This window comes from Rattus norvegicus, chromosome 3, assembly GCF_021556685.1.
Source record: "Rattus norvegicus strain SHRSP/BbbUtx chromosome 3, alternate assembly SHRSP_T2T, whole genome shotgun sequence".
Lineage (NCBI taxonomy): Eukaryota > Metazoa > Chordata > Mammalia > Rodentia > Muridae > Rattus > Rattus norvegicus.
The window spans coordinates 97122657-97149711 of record NC_141536.1 but is presented as its reverse complement, the minus strand read 5'-3'; the positions used below and the strand labels follow the sequence as shown (position 1 = coordinate 97149711).

The 27055-nt window shown below is 35.4% G+C and overlaps 1 protein-coding gene across 1 annotated transcript in view; it reads left to right on the top strand.

The window, feature by feature from the left end:
• The window catches only part of Potefam1l1 (POTE ankyrin domain family member 1 like 1), a 185901-nt gene that overhangs the window by 89918 nt on the left and 68928 nt on the right, over positions 1-27055 (top strand). Inside the window, 12 exon segments of the mRNA XM_087654945.1 lie at positions 1696-1766; positions 2561-2648; positions 7460-7488; positions 7578-7647; positions 13928-13998; positions 15577-15670; positions 18430-18458; positions 18549-18627; positions 19682-19752; positions 21198-21276; positions 24395-24465; positions 24968-25058. Coding sequence (XP_087511071.1) covers positions 1696-1766; positions 2561-2648; positions 7460-7488; positions 7578-7647; positions 13928-13998; positions 15577-15670; positions 18430-18458; positions 18549-18627; positions 19682-19752; positions 21198-21276; positions 24395-24465; positions 24968-25058 — 843 coding nt within the window.

Below are 27055 nucleotides of genomic sequence, written 5' to 3'. Positions count from 1 at the left end.
GTGGTTTAGTCCCTGGAGGCTCTGGTTGGTTGGCATTGTTGTTTTTACATGTTGGAAGCTCCTTCAATTCTTTCACTCTTTCCTTTAATTTCCCCCAAGGGGGTCCTGTTCTCAGTTCAGTGTTTTGCTGCTAGCACTGACCTCTGTATTGGACATGCTCTGGATGTGTCTTTCAGGAGAGATCTATACCCAGTCCCTTTCAACATGCATTTTTTAGCTTCAGGTGGCTGTATGTATATGGGCCACATGTGGGGCAGGCTCTGAATGGCCATTCCTTCAGTCGTTGCTCTAAACTTTGCTTCCATATCCCCTCCTATGGATATTTCCCCCTTTTAAGAAAGAGTGGGAGCATCCGCATTTTGGTCATCCTTCTTCTTGAGATTCCTGTGGTCTGTGGATTGCACCTTGGCTAGTTCCAGCTTTGGGGCTAATATCCACTTATCGATGAGTGCATACCAAGTGTGCACTCTGTGATTGGGTTACCCGGCTCAGGATGATACTTTCTAGTTCATCCATTTGCCTATGAATTTCATGAAGCCATTGTTTTTGATAGCTGAGTAGTTCTCCATTGTGTAGATGTACCACATCTTTTGAATCCATTCCTCTTGAGGACATCTGAGTTCTTTCCAGCTTCTGGCTATTATAAATAAGGCTGCTATGAACATAGTGGAGCATGTGTCTTTGCTGTATGTTGGAGCATCTTTTGGGTATATGCCCATACAATTTCTATTAATTGATTTTTTTCTCATGTTTGTAACATACCTCCATTCTCCTTTTCTTACCTCTAGATCTCTTTTCTCCTCTTAAAAACTGCTTACATTTTCATATCTCTTACATAATCATGCACATATTTATATCCATATACAAATTTAAATATAGTTTCTACATATCAGAATGACATGGGTTGCTTTTTTTGTCTTGTTTCTACTTTACTTGTTTTAATTAAACATTATTCTATTTGTTTTAATCTACTTTTTAAAAATTATCTTTAATCTTTTTTTACAGTCCAGTCATAACTCTCCTGGTCCAAGCCCTCTGACAGTTCCTCATCCCATTCCTCCTCCCCATCTTCACACCTCCCAACCCCACCCTGCCAGACCTCCTCACTCCCTGGGGCCTCAAGTTAATCCAGGGTTAAGTTCACTTTTTTTCACTGAACCCAAACCTGGGAGTCCTCTGCTTTATATGTGTCAGGGTCTCATACTAACTGGTGTATACTTCCTGGTTGGTAGGTCAGTGTGAGAGATCTCAGGGGTCCTGCTGGTCTTCCTATGAGGTTGCCCTCCTCTTCTAGCCTTTTTTTCATTTATCCATAATGGTCCCTGGCTTCTTTCTATTGGTTGGTTATAAGAAACTGCTTCTGATTCTTTTGAGTCCCTATTTTTCAGTTACGTTTCTGAACATATTTACGTTGCCTATGTGAATATGTTTACGAATGTTTGACAGATGTTTGTGCTTGGTGTGGAAACTTTTATGATGTCAATCATGTTTGCAAGTTCTTGTTAGTTGCATATACTTAGTATATCAGTAAAGGTGCAGTTTCAATATTGAAATTGATTGAACTTTAAAATAAGAAAATAAAAAATTTATTTTCATAATAAAAAATTTAAATATTTTTATATATGACTATAAAGATTTCTAGCCTAGAAACAATGTTTCTTTTTGTTATAACTATACAACTATTTACTTCAACAGAAGTGTACTTACAAATGAAAACAGAAGAAAGTCAGAAAAATCTTGACAGAAATGAAAACATTCCATCATCTGTACGTAATTTAAATTTAAATTTCTACTTCAATATTTTCCTTTAAAACAGTGTGTTACAGGCTAACTAAAATCTTGTGGATGTGCACTTTAAATGGATTACCAAAGCCCATTAGTTAACTTTTAAGATATTTAATTAATCAGGAATTTTGAATTTAAATTTAGTTAAAACTGTACCTCCCCTTCTTTTACTATCCCTCCTTTATACTTGTTCTAGTATACAAAATTTAAAAAAGATTTCATATTCTTGAACACTTGAAAACATAATCAATGTATCCAAATTTATTTTTTATTTCACAAAGGACATTCAGTTTATATCCTGAAATCACTATTTAGCAATGGTGGTTAGTAATAGCATCTACTGGGTCTTGTACTAGTACCAGATGCATGATATTGTTATTGGACAACATCTGAGTTTGTATTCTTCAGACACTAGTTAAATCAATGGATCAAGAAACAAAGTACATTTTCCATTGTCAATCTGCATCTTTAAATATCTTCAAATTAGTATAGAAGACATATAATTGTCCTCTGTGTTTGATGAAATAAATTCCCCTTCCAACGCCCTGGCTATAATTTTATTTCTTCTTGCCTTGCACTGTTGGATTTACTTTATGTTTTGAGAATGGAGTTTAAGTGACTTAGAAGGTGTAATATTATGATTTTAAATTTATAAGGAAGTTTGGAAAGTATGTTTTATAATTTCAAAAATATTTTAGAAAAGTAACTTCATTTAATTTTTATCTAAGTGATTGGAATGATTAATACAGCACATGATTTGTTTTGATTTTACCAGAATGCTGTTATACAACCAAAGCAAATTCTTCACTTACCAATAAGACCAGCACTGAGACCCATGAATCTTCTCAATGAAGGAAAGAAAGGTTAGACATATATTATGAGTAAATAATTTAAATTTTTGTAAAATCAAGTCAAAATACTTTAAATTTAAAACATATTAAGCAAATAAAATCAAAATATTTAAGGTAAAAAAGTTACATATCACATGAAGTTTTAATTATATCTTAAATTGAATAATTTAGATGAAAGCAGAATTTTAAGTAAACTATAAAATAGTCTTCCTTTTCTCATTGTTTTAAACTTAGAGTTTCTACTGCTGTGACAAACAGGGTAGCCAAAAGCAACATAAGGAAATTGTTTTTAGTTTTTTGATTTTTTGCTGATTGTTGTTGATGATGATGAAGATGATGATTTTTATGATCAAATGAAATTAGGTTAGGAACTGGAAAAGAGCAGTGACCTGGAGGCAGGAGCTGATAGAAGCCAGGAGTTTGGGGGAGCACTGTTTACTGGCTTGCTCCTCATGATTTGCTCAGTCTGCTTTCTTATAGAACCAGGACCACAAGCCCAGGGATGACACCACTCATAATGGCTTAGGCCTTCCCTCATCAATCATAATTAAAAGATGCCCTACAAGCTTGCTTCAGTGTGTACATATGGAGGCAATTTCTGAATTAAGATTCTTCACTTTTGACTAGGTTGTGTTAAGTGATGTTAAAACTAACTGGCATACTCATTAACATTTATTTTGACAAAAGAACCATGAAATCAGAATTAATACAAAGCAAAATCATTTGGGGAATATATATATCGTGAAACTGGAAAGCTTCTGTAGGACATAGTCAATAGGACAAATTGCTACCTACGGATTGGGAAAAAACTTCACTAACTCCACATCCGACAGAGGGCTAATATCCAAATACACACACACACACACATACACACACACACACACACACACACACACACACATATATGTGTATATATATATATATATATATATATATATATATATATATATGTCCCAAGTCAACAGTTATCAAGGGAATCCAAAGCAGAAACTCAATTTGAATAGGAAACTTATAGAATTAAGAACCACTAGCATAGAAGTCACATCATCCACAATTGGTTGCCTATTTATCAGTAATTAAGGAAATACCATAAAACTTTTCTGTAGCAGATCTAAAAGAGGCGGTCTCTCAATTTAGATGCCCTCCCCTCATGATACAAGCTGACATAAATTAAACTTAAATAAAGAGAATCTAATGGCTCAACTCATAAAGTCTAGGTTCATAAGCAAAGCAAATTTAAAATATTTGGCAAAATAAATTCCTGTTCTCTTGTCACAGACAGAAAAAAGGTAAAAGTACAGTTTGAGGCAAAACAGATTACAATAAAGTATGTAATCTAATTTGTCCAAAAATACAGTCAATAGTATAGTTGCCACATGGTAGAAACCAATGTTCATTTCTGCTATCACTTAAGGCAAGGACAACCAAGGAATGCATGCAGAAAATGTGGTACATTTCACTACTCAGCTATTAAAAACAATGACTTCATGAAATTTATAGGCAAATGGATGGAACTACAAAATATCATCCTGAGTGAGGTAACTCAGTCACAGAAGAACACACATGGTATGCACTCACTGATAAATAGATATTAACCTAAAAGCTCAGGATAACCAAGATACAATTCACAGAACACATGAAGCTCAAGAAGGAAGACCAAAGTGTGAATACTTCAGTCCTTCTTAGGAGGAACAAAACACTCACAAGATGAAATATGGGACAAAGTGTGGAGCAGAGACAGCACACTTGGGGATCCATTCCATAAACAGGCACCAAACACAGATACTATTGCAGATGCCAAGTGAAGAGTTTGCTGACAGAAGCCTGATATAGCCGTCTCCTGAGAGGCTCTGCCAGAGCCAAACAAATACAAAAACAGACAGGGTTGATCAAAGGAATAGAAATGAAGACCCAGAAATAAAACCACACACTTATATACACTCGATCTTGACAAAGAAGCCAAAAATATACAATGGAAAAAAGAAAGCATCTTCAATAAATGGTGCTGGTTTAATTGGGTTTCTGTATTCAGAAAATAGACTCATATTTGTCACCTTGCACAAAGCTCAAGTCCAAGGACCTCCGCACAAATCAAGATACCCTCAATTTAATAGAGATAAATGTGGGAAAGAGACTTGAACTCATTGGAACGGGGAAATTTCCTTGACAACTCCAATGGCTCATGCTCTAAGATCAAGACTTGATAAATGGGACTTCATGAAACTGGAAAGCTTCTGTAGGACATAATCAATAGGACAAATTGGCCACCTCCTGATTGGCAAAAAACTTCACTAACCCCACATCAAACAGAGGGCTAATATCCAAACTATATAAAGAACTCAAGAAGCTATCAAAAAAGTCAAACAAACCTCCAAAAAACTGGGGTATAGAACTAAGCCAAGAATTCACAACAGAGAAACTGAATGGCTGAGAAGGACCTAAAGTAATGTTCAAAGTCCTTAGTGATCAGAGAAATGCAAATCAAAAACCCTGAGATTAGACCTTACACCAGTCAGAATGGCTATGATCAAAACATCAGGTGACAGCAGATGTTGGTGAGGATGTGGAGAAAGAGGAACACTCCTCCATTGCTGGTGGAATTGCAAACTGTTACAACCACTCTGGAAATCAATTTGGAGGTTCCTCAGAAAATTGGAAATAGACCTACTTCTAGAACCAGAAATGATACTCTTGAGAATATACCCAAATGATGCCCCACCAGGGCACAGGAGCATATGTTCTGCTATGTTCTTAGTGGCCTTGTGATGGCTAGAAGCTGGAAACAACCTATCTGTCCCATGACAGAAGAAGTGTGGTTCATTTACCCAATGGAATACTAATCAGCTACTAAGAATAAAGACATCACAAGTTTTGCAGGTAAATGAATGGAACTAGATAAAACCACCCTGAGTGAGGTAACTCAGATAAAAAGGGCCATGCAAGGTATGTACGCACTCTTAAGTGGATATTAACCAAAAAAGTACAGTTTACCAAAGATACAGTCCACAGAACTCAAAAATGTCAACAAGCTGAAGGGCCCAAACGAGGATGCCTCAATCTCTATTGGGAGGAAGAAGAAGGCAATCACATGGAGGAGGGTTGGACAGACCTGTGTGGGAAAGGGGACAGGGAGGAGAGAGGGGATCATGATCAGGTATTGGATCAGGAAAAAGGACCCTGTGGGCCAGCAGAAGAATGGAAACAGGCAACCTCAGGAGGTAAAGATAGGGGGACCCTCCAGAATGTACTAGAGACCTTAAAGGTGAGAGTCTCTCAGGACTCAAAGGGCTTTCCCCTAGATGAAATGCTCTACACTGGGGAGAGGGAACTTGTAGAATCTATCTCTAGCAGAAAGACAGGGCATCAAGTGAGGGATGGGGTTGCCATTCCACAGTCAAAACTCTGACCCATAATTGTTCCTGTCTGAAAGAAACGTAGGGATAGAAATGGAGAAGAGCCTAAGGAAAAGAAAGTCCAAGGACAGGCCCAAAGTGGGTTCCAACTCAAGGGAAGGTCCCAAAGCCTGACACCATTACTGAGGCTATGGAGCACTCACAAAAGGAGACCTGTCATGACTGCCGAAAGATCCAACAAGCAGCTGAAAGAGTCAGATGCAAATATGTGTATCCAACCAATGAACAGAAGCTGCTGACCACTGTGGTTGAATTAGGAAAAGCTGGAAGAAGCTGTTGAAGACAGTGACCCTGTAGGAGGACTAGCAGACTCAACTGAACCTGGACTCCCAAGAACTCTCAGACACTGGACCACCAACCAAGTATCATACACCAACTGATATGAGGTCCCCACCATACACCATATACAGCAGAGGACTGCCAGGCCTGGGTTCAGTTTGAGAAGATGCATCTAACCCTCAAGAGACTGGAGTCCCCAGGGAGTTTAGAGTTCTAGTAGGGAAGTGAGGTGGGGTGGGCACATCTCGGGGAGACAATGAAGCAAGGAAGAATGTATGGGATGTGGAACAGTTGAAGGGTGACAGGAAGGGGAATAAAATCTTTGCAAAAAAAATACAAATAAAATAAAATTAAATAAATGAACCAACATGTATGCAGTAGTTATTTATAATTTTTAATGTTTGTGTATAACAGGCCATGTTTAATTATTTCAATCTTAATTCAATATTAAAATGTTATGTTTTTAGTTTACGTTCATATGCTTTCTTAGAACTACTTACCGAAGTACTCCCATGTGCAACCTAGAGGTAAAGATGAAATGAATCTTACTGTATTCAGAATATGTTTAAAATGATATTTAAAGTTGAATTATTCTGTATATAAATACTCAAATTAATCTATTTGTCCAAATTCTTAAATGAGAAATTATTTATGCCTTTAATGTACTTTTATAAATGTTCCAACTTTCTTGAATTTCAATAAAATAGGAAAATATTTGGATTGTATTGATGTGAATGTCCCTGAAGTGTTTTATTAATGATGTACTGTGTTGCTTGCTACTATCAGGATTAGCAATGGCAATAACTAACATCCTAGATACCCAGTTTCATCCTACCATCCGGGATTGGTTCATTTCACTTAAAAACTTCACAGTGCTACATTTGCTCTTATTTTGTTTATTTAGCTAATAACATTCTTCAATGACTTTATTTAAGCTAATGTGCAACCTTATTTTAAGTGTATATCAACTATACTGACATAGCAAACTTAACACAATGCCCAAAGTGAAAGTCTCCAAATTTCACTAACCATTCCCAACGTTAAATTGGATGATATTTGAGCATTGCTATTATAGGTGAAATTCTGATTTAAGATTATTCATAATTAATTGACCCTATGCCTTTTTTGTAGCTTTTCGTGATAAGTATCCTGAACAAGAGGTAATGATTTTATACTCTTGCTTGGTTCATTAAATTTATAAAATATGACACATAATTATTATTTACTACCATTTATATAATATCCACAGTCTTCCATTGAAGAGAACTATGTTTCCACTGACAAATCAGCAGTGAAGTGTGGACAAGAGTTCCCAGCAGGTAAATTGGGTGAGACTGTTTCCTTTGCAAAATCTACTTAAAACATTTGAAATTTTTATTCTTACAGACTTCTCAAATCTAAGCTTGGCTCCCTTCCTGAATGGCTGGAAATTGATATAGATGATTAAAATATCACTTGCATATCATTTTAAAATACATTGTTATTATATTACTATTAGTTTTTTGGACACTTTTTTTACATTTAAAATGTTATTCCCTTTACCAGTTTCCTGGACATAAGACCGCTTTCTGATCTCCCTCCCCTTCTTCTATAAGTGTGTTCTCTTCTCCATCCCAAACCCCCCCTTGCTACCTTCCCAACATTACCCTACAGCGGGGGGTCCAACCTTGGCAGGGCCAAGAGCTTCTTGTTGGTGCCTGACAAGGCCTTCCTCTGCTACATATGCAGTTGGAGCCATGGGTCATTCTGTGTATAGGCTTTGGATAGTGGTTTAGTCGATGGGAAATCTGGTTGGTGGACATTATTGTTCTGATGTGGTTGCAAGCCTCTTCAGATCTTTAAAGCCTATCTCTAATTCCTCCAAGTGGGGTCCTTTTCTCAGTTCAGTGATTTGCTGCTAGCATTGACCTCTGTATTGAACATGCTCTGGATGTGTCTCTCAGGAGACATCTATATCTGGTTCCTGTCAGCATGCATTTCTTAGCTTCATCCATCTTATCTAGTCTTGGTGACTGTATACATATGGGGCAGACTCTGAATGGCCATTCCTTCAGTTGCTGCTCCAAACTCTTCCTCCATATCCCCTGCTATGAATATTTTCCCCTTTTTAAGAATGAGTGAAGCATCCTCACTTTGGTCACCTTTTTTCTTGAGCTTCACATGGTCTGTGTATTGTATCTTGTGTAATTCAACCTTTTGGGCTAATATCCACTTATCAGTGAGTGCATACCATGTGTGTTTTTCTATGATTGGGTTATCTCGCTCAGGATGACATTTTCTAGTTCAATCCACTTGCCTATCAATTTCAGGATGTACTGTTTTTGAAAGCTGAGTAGTACTACGTTGTGTAGATGTACCACATTTTCTGTATCCATTTCTTTGTTGAAGGGCATCTAAGTTTTTTCCAGCTTCTGGCTATTATAAATAAGGCTGCTATGAACATAGTGGAGCACGTGTCTTTGTTGAATGTTGGAGCATCTTTTGGGTATATGCCCAAAAGAGGTATAGCTGTGTCCTCGGGTAGTGTAATGTCCAATTTTCTGAGGAACCTGCAGACTGATTTCCAGAGTGGTTGTACCAGTTTGCAATCCCATCAACAGTGGAGGAGTGTTCCTCCTTCTTCAGATTCTTGCCAGCATTTGCTGTCACCTGAATATTTGATCTTAGCCATTCTGACTGCTGTGAAGTGGAATCTCAGGATTGTTTTGATGTGCATTTCCCTGATGACTAAGGATGTTTGAACATTTCTTTAGGTACTTCTCAGCCATTCAAAATTCCTCAGCTGAGAATTCTTTGTTTAGCTCTGTCTCTGATTTTTAATAGGGTTATTTGGCTTTCTGAAGTTTAACTTCTTGTATATTTTGGATATTAGCCCTCTACCAGATGTAGGATTGTAAAGGATCTTTTCCCAATCGGTTGGTTGCTGTTTTGTCCCAATGACAGTGTCCTTTGCCTTACAGAAGCTTTGAAGTTTTATGAGGTCCCATTTGTCGATTCTTGATCTTAGAGCATAAGCCATTGATGTTTTGTTCAGGAAAATTTCCCCAGTGCCCATGTGTACAAGACACTTTCCCACTTTTTCTTCTATTAGTTTGAGTGTATCTGCTTTGATGTGGAGGTCCTTGATCCACTTGGACTTAAGCTTTGTACAGGATCGATCTTAAGCATGGATCGATCTGCATTCTTCTACATGCTGACCTCCAGTTGAACCTACACCATTTGTTGAAAATGCTATCTTTTTTCCATTGGATGGTTTTAGCTCCTTATTCAACTCTCATAGGTGTGCAGGTTCATTTCTGGGTCTCCCATTTTATTCCACTGATCTACCTGACTGTCTCTGTGCCAATACCATACAGTTTTATCACTATTGCTCTGTAATACTGCTTGAGGTCAGATATGGTGATTCTCCCAGATGTTCTTTTATTGTTGAGTATACTTTTTGCTATCCTGGGTTTTTTGTATTTCAAATGATTTTGCAAATTCCTCTATCTAACTCTCTGAAGAATTGAATTTGAATTTTGATGGGGATTATATTGAATCTGTAGATTGCTTTTGAGAAAAAGGCTATTTTTACTATAATAATCCTCCCAATCCATGAACATGGGATGTCTTTCCATCTTCTAAGATCTTCAATTTCTTTCTTCAGAGACTTGAAGTTCTTGTCATACAGATCTTTTACTTGCTTGGTTAAAGTCACACCAAGGTATTTTATATTATTTGGGACTATTGTGAAGGTGTCATTTCCCTAATTTTTTTCTCAGCCTGTTTATCATTTGAGTAGAGGAAGGCTACTGATTTATTTGAGTTAATTTTACACCCAGCCACTTTACTAATGTTGTTTATCAGGCTTAGTAGTTCTCTGGTAGAACTTTTGGGGTCACTCAAGTATACTACCATATCATCTGCAAATAGTGATATTTTTTACTTTGTCCTTCCCAATGTATATCCCTCTGACCTCCTTTGGTTTTCTGATTACTCTGGCTCAGACTTGGATTACTATATTGAATAAGTAGGGAGAGAGTAGGCAGCCTCGTCTAGTCCCTGATTTTAGTGGGATTGCTTCAAGTTTCTCTCCCTTTAGTTTAATGTTAGCTACTGGTTTGCTATATGACATCTGCCTAGGATCTTCTGGCTTTCATACTGTCTAGTGAGACGTCTGGTGTAATTCTAATAGGTCTGCCTTTATATATTACTTGACCGTTCTGTCTTATAGCTTTTAATATTTCTTTTTTTGTGCATTTGGTGTTTTCAATATTATTTGATGGGAGGGATTTCTTTTCTGGTCCGATCTATTTAGAATTTTGTATGCTTCTTTTATGTTTATAGGCTTCTCTTTGCTTAGGGTAGGAGGTTTTCTCCTATAATTTTGTTGAAGATATTTACTGGTCCTTTAAGTTGGGAGTCTTCACTCTCTTCTATACCTATTATCCTTAGGTTTGATCTTCTCATTGTGTCCTGGATTTCCTGAATGTTTTGGTCTAGGAGCGTTTTGCATTTTACAATATCTTTGATGTTGGTGTCAATGTTTTCTATGGTATCTTCTGCCCCTGAGATTCTCTCTTCTAACTCTTGTATTCTGTTTGTGATGCTTGCTTCTATGACTCCTGATCTCTTCCCTACATTTTCTATCTTCAGGTTTGTCTCCCTTTGTGCCTTCTTTATTGTTTCTATCTCCATTTTTATATCCTGGACAGTTTTGTTCAATTCCTTTACATATTTGGTTGTATTTTCCTGTAATTTTTAAAGGGATTTTTGTGTTTGTTTCCTCTTTAAGGGCTTCTACTTGTTTATTTGTGTTGTCCAGTATATCTTTAAGGAAGTTATTTATGTCCTTCTTAAATTTCTCCATCATCATCATAAAATGTAATTTTACATCTAAATCTTGCTTTTCCGGTTTGTTTGGATATCCAGTATTTGCTTTGGTGGGAGAGCTGGGCTCTGATGATGACAAGTAGTCATGGTTTGTGTTGCTTAGGTTCCTGTGCTTGCCTCTTGCCATTAGGTTATCTCTGATGTTAGCTTGTTTTGCTGTCTCTAACAGTGGCTTGACCCTTCTGTATGCCTGTGTGTCAGCACAGCACAGATGGCACTAGGTGATTTCCTCTTTGGTCGGGAATGAGAGCAAAAGAGTGGTCTCCTCTGAGTTCTCAGGAGTGTCCACATTTGTGCGAGTTCAGCTCTCTCCCCTATTGGATATGGGAGAGGTAGAAGAAGTGATGGACTGTCCTGAAGTCTCAGGATTGTCTGAACTTCTGGATGTTCAGCTCTCTCCCCCATAGGATTTGGGTGCATGGAGCTTTTGGATCAGTTCAGATCAGATGAGTATTAATTTTTGATATTATTATTAATTATTTCCATTTCTATGGGTCAGCCTACCCATGTGTCCATTTTTGTAAGCCCAAATGTCTTGCAAGTGATATTTGTTTAGTAAGGAAAAAATACACATTCTATGAAGTTTAAAAGTGCTAGATATTATGTGGTGGTCTATGACTGTGCCTGAGACAGGTGACTCATTTATGATCAGGGATCTTGAGGGATCCTGTGGACATGGAACTTGTGTACTTAGTTATATTTGTCCTTTAATTTAACTTGATAATGCATTCTGTGCATTAACTACTATACGTGTTGTGTTCTATGTTGTAGTCTGTCTCAGTGCCCCTGTATCGGGCATGTAGGGAGAGGTTATTTGATAAAATACAGTAAACTGCATTGTCCTGTCGTTTTGTAACCTGCAGAAGGTATCTGATTCGTAGAATAACCAATGACTTACAAATATCTGTTAACCCCACCAAATTCATATCTCCTTGCTTGTTCATTTGATTTCCATATTTCTGTTTGATATTTTTTCTTCCAACTAATTGTTAGTTATGATTTTGCCACTTAGTTTATATAAGTCTCTATTTAGCAGAGAGGGCTAGAAATTTTCTTGAGGGCTTTTCATTGCTATTCATAGTCTCATTGCTTAATACTTAATTTCTCCATGATCAAATAACAAGAAGAAGATGTGTTCCTAAAGACTTTTTAAATGGATTCCATCACCATAGATGTATGTGAAAAGAAAGAATAGTCTGAATACTTACAGTTTATGCATTCTGTGAAGTACAATAACATTCTATTTGATAATGTCATGATAGTGTGTGAGTCACCAAGGGATCTGAATTTACACTTACAATCATCAATTGTCATTTTTTCTGTATTGTTTCCCAATTAAATTTTAGGAGATTTTTTTTACCATTCTCTGAATTAAAGATTGCATCATTGTTATAAACTTTACCAACTTCAATATTATCTCTCATGCTTTTCCATCATTCTACTCATAGTCAGTATCATCCACATGTTAGAGGGACGCTCAGCTGTGCAAATCACCAACTATGCATAGGCTATTGCCCATATTTTAGTTATTTATAAAAATGTCTGCATATGAATGGCTTTTTCAAATAATCTATGTTTTAGTGGTTGATTCTCTGATTGTTTTAGGCATCAAAATATTGTCTATCATTATTACAGTTTCATAAACATCTAATATTATTAATTTTCCTTATTCTTTGTATTGGCTTGGAAGTCTACAATTCCTCCATGTTTTGTTTTTCTTTTTCTTTTTGTTTTTTTGTTTTGTTGTTGTTTTTGTTGTTGCTGTTTTACTGTTTTGGTTTTGCTTTTTTCTATGACTTGATTACATGCATTTTATGCTGCCTCATCTGATGTGCACTTCCAGACTGATTTTTCACCATCTAATATTTCTCTGTCTGCTTTGCTCCTGCATTTTTACTTTTTTTCTGCCTTTACTGTAATTCATTAATTCTCATATAACTTGTCAAAATATCCAATTTCTTTGAAAATTCAATTCATGTCACATCTTATAATTTTTAATTTTGGGGTTTTAAGATGAGTATAGAATCCGTAATTGACTTCTGACCATCTGACTTGCAGACATTTTACACAAAACTGAAATAAAACAAGTTATCTTCAGTCTAGTAGGAAAACCTATAATTGAATAATTCACACTATAGTTTGGAATTATTGGATGAAATGCCAACAGCATTGCAAAGAGCAACATATATTGTTGTAGAAAAAAAAGGGGTATGATAAAACCTTGACACTGAGCTATAGAAGAAATAGTTTATTTCAAATTTTAATTATTTATAACAATGCATCAAATAATCAAATGGAAGCTGTAACATATTCAATGAGTGACATGTAAAGGGCTGACAGAAGATCAACAAAGATAGATTTTATTCTACAGAAATTTACATAAAGGAAATATAAATTAGAACTTGAGTCCTTGCAAATTTTCAATAATGTATTTGAAGGTGTGGTTATTTTAGGAACATTAATGTGTGGATGAATATTTGATGTGTTTATACATGAAGGAGGAAAACTTTATCCTGCAAAATATATATCTTGAAGTTATTGGTAATGCCATTTTGTATACAAGTTAAATCCCTTTTGTGACAATAAAATTCAACTTTAAAATAAGGAAACAAAAATTTAATTTTCATACTAAATAACCTTATATAATTGTATTGTTTTCAATACCTATTCATACATTAGAAATGTTACTTTTAGTTTTTTTAATTAAATGTTTACTTATTTCAATAGAAGCAGATTGGGAAATAAAAATAGAGGATTTTCAGGAAAATCTTGATGACAATGGAAGTATCCAGTCATATGTACGTAATGTTAAATTTGAAGTTCTGCTTTAATATTTGCTTTATAAACAATGTAGCACAGGCTAAGTTAAACCTTTCTCTCAACATGCATTTGGAGAGCCAATTCATAGCTTAAACTTTGAATTTTAAACATTTCGTAGTTGAAATTTTAAAATTTTCCTTGAACCTATATTAGCACATAGTTAAATTTTCTCTTGTAAATATTACTATTATACAATATGTTTCCTCTCTATATTCTTTAATTATAAAATCAAAGAGAATAGTGTGTTTGTTATTACTTAGTCCTTGTAAATATGAACACTATTGCATTGACTTCCCATTAATATGCTTCAAACAATCACTTCATAACTTATTCTTTCGCTTGACTGGGGAAATCAGTCAAATTACACTGCAAAACATTAGTTGACATCAGAATATGTTAGATCTTGTTCTAATATAAATACATAATGTGGGTTCTTTATTCTATTTATAGTTGCAGAAAGCTGATAGGTCAAGTATCGTATAGAAAGAGAAAAACTGTGTTCAAGTTCTCCGTAAGGCCATTTCCATTCCCCTGATGAATAGTTTCACATCAGTTCTTTTCATCAAAGCAGAAACAGAAGTTACATCCAGAATGTTTTTCTCCCATTGTATCCCACTCTTGTTTAGTATCTTAGAAGTATTTTGATGTGAAAGCCAGTGAGACAGCAGGCTTAGTATATGAGATTGTGTGATCCACTTGAGTAAAACAATGAAGTAACTAAAAACCAGAATAAGTTCACACACAAATAGTACTGACCTTGTGGCCCCAAAGAAGTTCTCTTTCATAATGGTAAGCAGAGTAAGTGTATGGCTTTAAACTCATGGAAAACATTTCAGAAGTGTCAGAGTGGCTACCTTAGAAATAATTCACCAACAGCATGGTTGCAAAGGAAAGGAAGCCACACTTGATTATAATTTAAGTCTTTAGAAGCCATGATTGGAAAGGAGGCTGGGACTCAGATAATCAGGCTTCATGCCCTGTTTATTCCTATCAGTGGAAGAAAGTATCCTATTAGACCAAGACTTAATTCAAACACCTACTAACATATGCTCTGATTTCCTTTTAACTAATATTTGCCATTTAAAAAATGGAAAAACTTCTATAATATATCTAGAATCTCTACTCTTTTATTTAAAACAAATGCACAAAATTTTTATTAATTTTCCATTTCATACAACTATAACAACAACAAGGAAAGAAAGGAGGTCATGTTTTCAAAAGGTAGAAAATGGCAAAAGTTACATGGGCAGTGTTGGAAGAAAGAAAAAAGTAAAACTATATTAATATAGTCTAGTTAAAATTAAAATTAAAAACATTTTTGAAAGTATTCTTTTCTTATTATATATATGTCTAATGAAGAATAAGTATTTATTAAAATAAATACATAAACTTTGTTCTGAAATATGATATATAGCATATTCTCATTTTTTGTAATTGTTTTGAAAACATGCTTATTTTATTTTCAAGCATATCTACTTTGAACAATGGAATTAATGTACTTTGCACAAAGTTATTAGATTTTTTGTGGAATTCACTATTGATTTTGTTTTTACTAGGACTCTTTTACCTGTCTTCAACCAAGGCCTAGTCCTTATTTGTCATTAGGATTAACTCAAAGACCACAGATTTTTCTAGATGAAGAAGGGAAAGGTAAGAATCATGTATAATCACTAAGCAATTTCAAATAATATTGAAACAGAACAAACAATGTGCCATTAGCTAAAAGTCTTGCCAATAAAAAGTGCTCTAAGAAATATGAATGCACTTGTAATATGTTATATATCCCATGAATTTTCAATATATATAAATTGTCCCTGATGAAAACTGAATTGTAAAAATAGATATCATGTTTTTGTTTGTCCAACTCTACACCACCTCCCATCCCCTTCACAGAGTCCTTCCCCATTTCCATTCTTTGAGAGGGTGAATGCCCCCTGGGTATTCCCCTTACCCTCATATATTCCAATTCCCTGACCCTGGCTCACCAAGCCTCTGCAAGTGGGAAAGGCTCGTCCTTTCCCACTGATGCCAAACAAAGAAGCCATACTAGAAAATTGATGCAACAGTTGGGCTATAGCTTTGGGGAAAGCCTGTGTTCCAGTTCTTGGGGAAACCACGTAGAGACTGCGCTGCACTTCTGCTACCTATGTGTGTCAGGGCCTTGGTCCAGCCCCTGTGTGCTCTTTGGTGGCTCAGTCTCTGAGAGCTTGAGGCCATCAAGTTATTTGACTCCGTTGGTCTTCTGGTGGAGTTCCTCACCCCTTCAAGGTCTTAAATTATTCCCCTAACTCTTCCATAAGAGTCCCTGAGCTCCATCCAATATTTGACTGTGGGTATCTGTATGTTTCAGTCAGTAGTTGGGTAGAGACTCTTTCCCCAACTCCCTCTCCATCAAATCCACTTCCTCTCCATTTCCTCCTCATAAAAAAGAAGGCTCCCATGAGATGACAGTCAAATAGAACTAAACAAGATACAATGAACAAGGCAAAAATCCCTCATATTGAGGATGAAAAGAGTCTCAGGAGCAGGAAAAAGGTCATAAAAACACCCACTTGGAGTTCCACAAACCCATCAAGCTAACACCATATCACATATGTAGAAGACCTGGTGCAGACTCATGTAGGACTCATACTTGCCTCTTCCGTCTTTGTGAACCCATTTGCTATATTCATAAAGGACATTTCTCCCAGCCGTAGATGAGAGTGGTGCAGAGACACATAGCCAGACACTATATAGAGGGGTAGTATTGGATGACTCCATCATTTCCTGCTCTCAGAAATGAAGGAGCCTGGTAGAAGACTGTGAGAAAAATCATAGGAGTCACAGGTATAGAGGACATGAGGAGAACACGGCCCTCCAAACCAACTAAGTATATACTATTTTTAAAGTAAAGAATTTCAAGATGTATTTGGAAAGGAGATGGAAATAGAAGATTAAAATTATAGGAAGCTTAGAAAAGAAGTAATATGAGACAAGTCTTTAAAGTTCAAGATACGAAGGTGACTTCTTTAAGAAATGATTGCAAGTTTTGACATGGGTTTGGGAGGTAGGGGGCGGGATATGCTGTGAACCAATAGTATGAAAACAAAATGCAAAGACCAAAGGCAGAGTGATATTCTTCACATCTTTATTTGTAGGAATAAATGGAAGTGTAGTTCTTAGAGGATCTTTTAGAAAACATTTAGTGATAGTCCCAAACTTCTCTGTCAGCCATACATGCCACAGTTTAATGTCATGAAAAGTGTTGCTCTTTCCAAGGCACTGTCATTTTGGTTAAAATAAGAACACCCTGAAGTGGAGATAACTGAACAGGCCTGTCATCAGCAGATCAGAGATCTGTGTAATGACTGGCTCCTTTGGTTGTCGGTTTGGAAGACTACAAGGAAATGATTATCTAGGCTCTGTTACATCAGGGTGCATCAAAAGAATGTGGATGCAGACTGCATACTAACAACAAATGCTCAAATTTTGTGGACTTTGGTAATAATTTCTGATTGAAGTCTAAATTCTTAAATGTTAGTATGGGATACAGACATTTTGATGCTACAATCAAGCTCAAAGGCCATTTAGGATCCAGTTGTTGACTATCAAATATGCCTGGGTAGCATGTTACTCTGACTCTATGGTAATTAGTTCCTGATTTCTAACTTGTACATTTGTGAACACTTGGTCTATCATTTACCTTCGATGGCATTATTTTTCTACCAAAACACATTTTGAAGTTTAGGTTCACAAAGCTCCCTAAAACTACTTTCTAAGAATCCCCATGTGCATGTTTGAGATTAAAGGGAATACAGTCCTCACCATACCCAATTCCCTCTTGTATACGTAGTATTTTCTGCTTTGTTATTCCTTAAGTGAATGTCCAAGCTGATCAGTTCAGCTCACATTTTTGGTGATAAATGGTGTGCCTGTTACTATACTTTTGTGAATGTTTTATGCTTACTAACTTTCAGTATAATGTAAAATGAATGAAAACTTTTTACCATATGTTGTCCTGAATGATTTTAAATTGTTTCATTGGAGGCACATGGTGTTACATTGTACTACCAGCCTTGGTAATTGGAATGACATCCCAGGTATTCGACTTCATCTGGAATTCCAGAATAAATTCTGTAATTGTTATTACAAACCTTGCATTAGTATATGTGAGTTTTGTCCTTAGGCCTTTAAGATAATATTCTAAATTCACATAACTTTAATTTACTGCGTATTTATGATTTTCTTTCAAATGGCTAGTCCTTATTTTTGTGACACCAATAGATGAAAAATGATGTGAAAGTTTACTGACACTCTAACTTTAGCAACTATCTCAAACTTAATTCCAGGCTGTTTGCCATGATGATTCTGAATAAAATCCTGACCCTATAGGGATATTAACATATACTTGATTGTATATTTCTACTTAGGTTCTCACAAGAAGCATCCTGAATGGAAGGTAAATCTTTATATTTTATCATGGCTTATACTCATTGCAATATGTGTCAAACAGAAAATTCAATAAATATCCTGTTTCAAATCTCAACAGAAAAATCCATCAACTCACAGAGAAAATTCTCTTCCCCCTGAGTCATCAGAGTGGAGGCATGAACAAGAGCATCCATCTGGTAATTCTGTAAAACTTAATTTTCCTGGGGCAATTGTTTCAAAACACCTGAAGTGATTATAGAGCTTTAATCTTTAAACCTTTATTTCACAAAACTTATGGAAAAGTAGGACATAAATGATCCAAACACCATTCTAACATCATAGTTTCAAAATAATTTATTCTATTAAAATTCAAAGAAATAGCATTGTTAGTATAACTAAGATACTTGAACATTCTTCGTGTATGCAACTAAGTTCATATTCCCTTTTAGGAAGCATGCTTTTTATAGATTCTTTTATGGGTTACTTATGGAAAGATCACATATTTGAGAGTTTTAAAATGTATATGACATTTGTGTCATGATTTATACCTATATGTTTATACCAACCTTGTAGGATGCTAAGGCAAATAATTCTTTCCCAGTCGGAGTTTTGAGTGACATTGTGCTATATTTAAAAGAACTGTGCATGAGGTATATAGTTATTACATATGGAAACTCATCTTATCTGTTGACCACATGGAATTTGTGTTCTAAGTTATGGTCGATCAAATTGGCTGCCTCTGAGTTTTATTATCTCTTGTATGTAATAGAAATCTATATATGGCAATTTAATGAAGCATGTTTTTTCCTTTCCATAACCTGTAGAAGAAAGCACAGATTTAGTGAATTGTCCTATTACCTTCAGAAATATTGACTACAGCCCCAAATCTATATCTTTTATATTTGATTAGCTTATTTTTGTCTATTTTTATTCAGTAGTATTCTTTTCTGTTTATTTTTAAAACTAATAAGTATATGGTTTCTTTTGGAGCCTGGCTGTGGAGATGAACATGCGATATATCTTTATATTTAGGCATGGAATTCTTTATGATATGAACTGTGCATGGAGTTTCTTGTTTATTACATGAATTTTGAATGTCAGTGAATATTAAAGCTCACTGAGCTTTAAACTAAGAAAACTATTATGTAAGTTTCATAATAACTTTTTCTTCTGTGGTTGCACAGACTTCCAGTTTAGAAATGTTATTTCTAGTTTATTTTAAAAAATAAAAATGTTGGTTAATTTCAACAGAAGTGGACATACAGATGAAAGCGCATGGCAGCCATAAAAACCGTGATGGACGCGAGAGTTCTCGGTCGACTGTATGTACTTTTGAAATGAGCTTCCACTTCTAGATAAATGTTAATATTCATGTCCAATACACTAAACTGAAATCTTCTAGACACTGATTATCATGAATAGTACAAGGAAAGGGTGGGTGGAGAAGCACCCTCATTGAGGAAAAGGGGAGGGGGAGTAGGTGGATGTGTTGATGGGGGTTTCTGGAACCAGGAAGTAGGATATCATTTGAGATGCAGAGAAGTGGAATGATTAACAATAACAACAACAACAACAACAACAACAACAACAACAACAACAAAAATTGATTTTAAAGCATTTAACTGGTTAGAAATAAAGAACTTTCTTATAATTATTTTTCCTCAGTGCTAAATTTCTCTGGGAATTGTTCTCAATAACATTCTATATAATTCCTTTTGTATCCCTTCTTCCCCTCCCACACTGTAAAACCACAAAGAATATTACTATAACTTTATTAAATAAATATAAAACACAAAGTACAGACCAAACATCTTCTTACTCTGCTCCTGACAGGTATTGCAGGTGTATTTTGTTCTTAAAAAAAAAATAATGCTCACTGACACAGCCCAGGCTGACACTAGAATACGGTAGATTTGGCTCTAACTAAAACTCACCACATAAATATCTGACACAGCATTTGTACTTTGTGAAAAAAATGTGGGGAGACTGATTCGTGCATGTAGAGTGATCCGTGCTTGAAGTCTTATCAAAGCCATTTAATTTAAGGTTGAATAGTTTTTTTTTCAGAAAATCTTGCCACTAAATCAGTCACACATAGAAGTCACAGTCAAGCTCTCTTATTTTCGTTGACCTTGATTCATTTCTTCACATATGGAATATCTATCTATTCAGTGACAGGAAGAAAGGAAATAGGCATGGTAGACATAGCAGATGCTTTTCTTTGATAAACTAACCAAATAATCAGAAAACACATACCAAGGGATCAATGCAAATAATACTGTAGAATTAAATAAGCTGTAGAATTATTGAACACTGCTAAACATTATTGAAGTATGCCATCATAGAGGAAAAAGTAAAAATTCAGAAAATTCAGAAAACTTTTCCAGTGTAATAGTGAAGTGTCCAAACTATGAGAAAAGGGTTGGGTATCATCATGGGCAAAGAAATTAAAAACAATATGTGTTTATAGCAGAAATCTTTATAAACCCAGATGGGAGAGGGAGCGGGAAATCAGAGAACCAAGACCATTAACAACATGCTTAACACGGAGTTCATCTGGAAATGTGTCCTGACCTCTTAATTATAAGAAGATAATAAGGGGTTGGGGATTTAGCTCAGTGGTAGAGCGCTTGCCTAGCAAGTGTAAGGCCCTGGGTTCGGTCCTCAACTCAAAAAAAAAAGATAATAATGCTTTCATAATAGTAAATAAATGCACTCTGTGAGTGGAGATCTTCATGGAACTAACTGCTAGTATCTGTTGTACCAGTATAACATGTCTGATCTACATCTGTTCCATGCACCACCTTCATCAGCAGCCACGGATCTTCTAAATGAAGGAGGAAAAGGTAAAGATCATATCCTCAGCAAGTCATTTCAAAAGATTTTTATTAAATCAAAGGGAGTGATATGAAATGCAGTAAGTAATATAACTTATTAGGTTGCAATATATTACAAACAATATGATGTTTCTCAATTTTAAATTGAGAGTGTTCAAGGAGAAGACCCAACTGTAACTATAGAATAGAGTGTCCGCTACATGAGCAGTTTTGAGGAATAAGTTAGTGGTATGGAAACATGATGGGGAGGTATTGAAAAAGATTGTTATTCCTTTTGTCTTCATCACTTCTAGAAAGACATGAAAATTGGAAGACAGGGTCTTAGCATAGCTTCTCTTACTTATAATAAATCATTATAAATATCTGTCAGCCAAACATACTCCCAATTTGATGTTACATATAATGTTGCTCCATACAAGATACTGAATATGAACCAAGATGAGAATATCCAGTAGAAGCAAGGAAGGATACATTTAAATATATATGTTTAAACATGAATGTCACAGCACTCTAATTTCCTGAGATTCCATTTATTAATTCTTGAGCTTAAATTCTGTCCTATTGGGGTCTTATTCAGAATGTGCTTTTCTGTGTCAATGATTTCAAATGTATCTTATACTTTGTTACCTATCAGACAAATGGCATCAGATCCTATGTTGGAGTATTTGGACAATTTGGAGTTAAAATTTATTTAGGGAGAGGCAAGGAACCTCATTTTATTCTTCTACATATGATTATGAAATATGACTATCACTTGTTGAAATTGCTGTTATTTCCTCAATGTGCATAACTGGACTCTGTCAAAAACAAGTGGATATAAGAGCAATAACTTAGACCTTGGTCCTCAATTTTATTCCATTGATCTACTATAATTCACTTTTCTTCTAGTGTCATACTGTTTTCATTATTATAGCTCTGCAGTATAACTTGCAATATAGAATGGTCATACATTCAGGGTTTTTTTTTTTCTGTTCAGGGTTGTTTTGGCTATCTTGGAAGCTTTGCTTATTCTGTGTAGAAACTAAGTTTTAAGTTCAGTGAAAAATGACATTGGACTTTTGATGATGATTTGTATAAATTGCATTTGGTAGGACAGTCATTTTTACAATGAGTCATATGAAACCTTGGGGATGGGGTCGCTTTCATCTTCTGACTGTCAATTGTCTTCCTCAGTGTTTTGGAGGTTAGGTTATACAAGGTTTTCACTTAATTTGGTACATTTATTCCAAGATATTTTGTTTTGGGGGCAGTCATGAATAGAAATCTCTCCCATGTTTATTTCTTCTTATTATGTAGAAAGGCTACTGATATGATCAATGTATGTATTAGTTATAGGAGGTTTTACCTGGAGACTTTGGGGTTTGATGTATAAAATCATATTGCCTGCAAATAAAGCTATTTTGAATTCTTCTTTTCCATTTTATATGATCTTGATCTCATTTTGTTTTATTTCCATAGATAAGACTCACATAATTACATTGATAGAAGAGGATAGAGTGGTTATGTTTGTCTTGTTCTTAAATTTAGTGGAAATGTTTTGAGTTTTAGAAATTTTTTTCTTCATTGAGCAAGCCATAGGGCATCGACTTATATACTGCCTTTTTAAGTTTAGATATGTTCATTATATTCCTAGATATTCTAGGACTTTTAAATGAACAGGTGTGAGTTTTGTCAAAGTCTTTTGTTCATCTTTTCAGATGATCATGTTGTTTCTGTCCTTTAGTCTATTTGAATTTTAGAATATGGTTATTGTTTGACACATTTGAACTATACTTGCATTTCTGGGATGTAGCCAACATGATTATAGTGAATCATCTTTTTAATTAAACTTTTTATTTATTATTTATGATTTTCACATCATATACCTCATTTGCCCTTCCCTTTGTCCATTTATATCGTCCCTTCACCTTTGTAACCTCTCCACAATAGAAAACAAAATAAAACAAAATTTCACCTTGGACTCTTAACTGAGTCATGGTGTGTTACACAGTTTTCAGTTTGCAAGAATGGTCCCTTCATGTGCCCTAGCAGTTCAGATGGGGTGTATGTTGAGGTGGGCCACCTCAAAACTCCGAATTTGCTCCTCAGTGGTAGCTAAATTGGCAAACTTGCCAGTTTACCTGTGCCCATCCCATTATAGCCAGTTTTTCCAGCTTTGACCAAATAAGGGTCAGGGACATCTCTCCCTCCTCGGGACAGCTCCCCTGCACCCATACCACCTGGAACTCTGTCTTGTTTTGAAATAGAAACATATAATAGAGTGTATGACTTTCCATGGGTTTGCATGTTTCTAATTGGGAGGTAATATGGAATGAACATCTGACATAAGGTCATACCTTGAATTTGGACCCTTTTATAATTGAAATTATTGAATTTTATGTTAATTATATATATACATATATATATATATATATATAAAGCTATTTCATTTATTTACATTTCAAATACTGTCTCCCTTCCTGGTCTCCCCCCCCCACTTTGCCTCTAAGAGCGTACTCCCTTACCCACCCACCTACTCCCATCTCACCCTTCTAGCATCCTCTTCTCTGGGGCAATAAGCTTCCATAGGACCAAGGGCCTCCACACCCATTGATGCCAAATAAGGCAGTCCTCTGCTACATATGTAGCAGGAGCCAAACAGATACCATGTATTCTCTTTGTTTGGTGGTTTAGTCCCTGGGAGCTCTGAATGGTCTGGTTAATTGATATTATTGTTCTTCCTATGGAATTGCAATCTCCTTCAGCTCCTTCAGTCCTTCCCTTCTTCAGTCTTCTGTTGGGGTCCCCAGGCTCAGTTCAGTGGTTAACTGTATCTGCATCTGTCTTAGTCAGGTTCTAGCAGAGCTTCTAGGAGGACAGCCCTACTGGCCTCCTGTCTGCAAGCAGTTCCTGGCATCAGCAATAATGTCAGGGTTTAGTGTCAGCAGAGGTGATGGATCCCAAGGTGGATTGGTCCCTGGGTGCCCTTAGAATGTTAAACTTTAGCATTAAAGTCATAAAAACAAATATATAATTCTTAATATGAAAATTTAAACTTTAGTCTTTGAATATAAAGACTGCTCCATTCAAAATGTTAGTCCTCATTTTCATTTTTGCTTTTTAATTTCAAATTCATAAAAAACAACAGAAGTCGAATTAAAAGATGAACCAGTGAAAAATCAAAACAATCTTGAGAGCAATACCAATATTCAACCATCTGTAAGTCAATGTTAAGTTTAAATTGCTACTTTAATATTCCTTTCATAAAACAATTTATCATAGGTTAAATGAAATTTTCTTATGTAAATACCTTGGATTCACTTCTACAGAATTTAAAATTCATTTAAAAAATATTCAACTTGTTGTAATTTTAGAAATTTCATAGAATGCACAGGATTCCTAATTAACCTTCGTCTAAGATTTATTTTTATCTTTTATTCTTCACTGTTCCTTTCTTTTATTCCTCTTTTATTATGAGAAGTAGGATAATTTTTATTGAGAAGAACATAGAGATATCAACAACAATGCACTGATCTCCTGGTTACTTTATATATTTCTGAATTTTAAAACATTTTATATTTCTGTGTTTGCTGAGTTTAAAAACATGTTCCTTTTGGTTTCAAGACTATTTGCTAATTTATAATAGAAAATTCATTTATGTTATAGTAAAGTCATTGGAAAATAAACTCATGGAATTTACTATTGATATTGACTTTGCCAGGATAGTGTTATGCATCTTCCACCCAGGCATATTCTTCATTCATCAGTGGGAATAAGTCCAACATTCTCAAATCCTCCGAATGCAGGAGAAGGTAAGACTTATATGCCATCAATAAATCATTTGAAATTTGTTTATTAAAATCAGCTGGACCAATATATTTTAATGGCCCAATAGTTGCTTATCAAATTTTTAGCAAGTGTTAAGATGTATCCAGTAGTAATTTATCATACAGCTTGTGAAAGTTCAGTACCATTTAGGATTGTGATTGTCAAAAAGAGAGTTGCATGAGAAGTATTGGTTATTTTATTTAATTACATTTCAAATGCTATCCTCCTTCCCAGTTTCCCCTCCACAAGCTTCCTATCCCCCTCTCCCTACACCTGCCCCTATGGGGGTGCTTCCTCACCTGCCACCAACTAACTCCCGCCTCATTGGCCTAGCATTCCCCTATCCTGGGTCATCAAGCCTCCACAGGACCAAGGGGCTCCCCTCCCAGTGATGCCAGGTAAGAAAATCCTCTGCTCCATATCCAGCTGGAGCCATAGGTACCCTGTGTACTCTTTGATTGGTGGTTTAGTCCCTGAGAGCTTTGGAGGTTCTGATTGGTTGATATTGTTGTTATTCTTATAAGGGTGCAAACCCCTTTAGCTCCTACAGTCCTTGCCCTAACTTCCCCAAGGGATCCCCGTGCTTAGTACAATGTTTGGATGGGTAAATCCGCCTCTGTATTGGTTTTGAGTTTTAAAATTAAATTTTGAATAGAAAATTAGAAGTGAAGAATAAAATTATAGTTACTGCCATTAAATACTATCATTTAATGAATAGATTATATTTTGAGCTTTCCAGTGAAAATTTGATTGATATAGTATTTGAAAATTCCCTGAATTCCAGTTTGTGTGTGTGTATACATATATATATATACATATATATATATGTGTGTGTGTGTATATATATATGTTTGTGTATATATATATGTGTATACATATATATATGTTTGTATATATATGTGTGTATATATACATATATATATGTTTGTGTATATATATGTGTGTGTGTGTATACATACATATATATATATGTTTGTGTATATATATATATATGTGTGTGTGTATACATATATATATATATATATATATATATATGCTTGTGTATATATTATATTCCAAGATGACTTCGGTCTGAGTTATTGTGACCATCATGGGAATAAAAGTCAACATGTGGATACCCTGTGGTGTGCCCATCTAAACACTATACTAAACTCAATTGTTAGACAGTGCTCTTCTTCCATGTTATTTGATTCTGTTAATCTGGTGATGTTCTATCAACCCCCTATATTATTTTTAATTTTTAAATTTTTATTTATCCTTTTTCTTTATACTCCAGATTTGATCCCCTTCCAGGTCCATCCCATATCCTACTCCGCACCCCCTGTCTCCATGAGGATGTCATCACCCCCATACCCCTCACTACACCAGAACTCTAAACACTCTGGGGCCCCCAGCCTAATGAGGGTTAGGTACCTCTTCTCTGTCTGAACCCAGATCCAGCAGTACTTGACTGTGTGTTTGTGTGAGTGTGAGTGTGTGTGTGTGTATGTGTGTGTGTCTATGTGTGTGTGTCTGTGTGTGTGTGTGTGTGTATAGAATATTTTGGGTACATCCCAAGAGTATAGCTGCGTCCACAGGTAGTACTATGTCCAATTTTCTGAGGAACCTCCAGACCAATTTCCAGAGTGGTTGTACCAGCTTGCAATATCACACGTGGAGTTTTCCTCTTTCTCCACATCTTTGCCAACATGTGCTGTCATCTAAGTTTTTTATCTTAGCCACTCTGATTGGTATAACTTGGAATTTCAGGGTTGTTTGATTTGCATTTCTCTGATCATTAAGGACTTTGAACATTTTTCTTTAGTTGCTTCTCAGCCATTCGAGATTCCTCTGTTGTAAATTCATAGAATTAGAAGGGGCAATTTGCAATACCCAATATTTTGATTGAGTTGGGTTTTTTTGTTTATTTGTTTGTTTGCTCTTTTGGTGGTTAGCTTCTTTATATATATATATATATATATATATATATATATATATATAT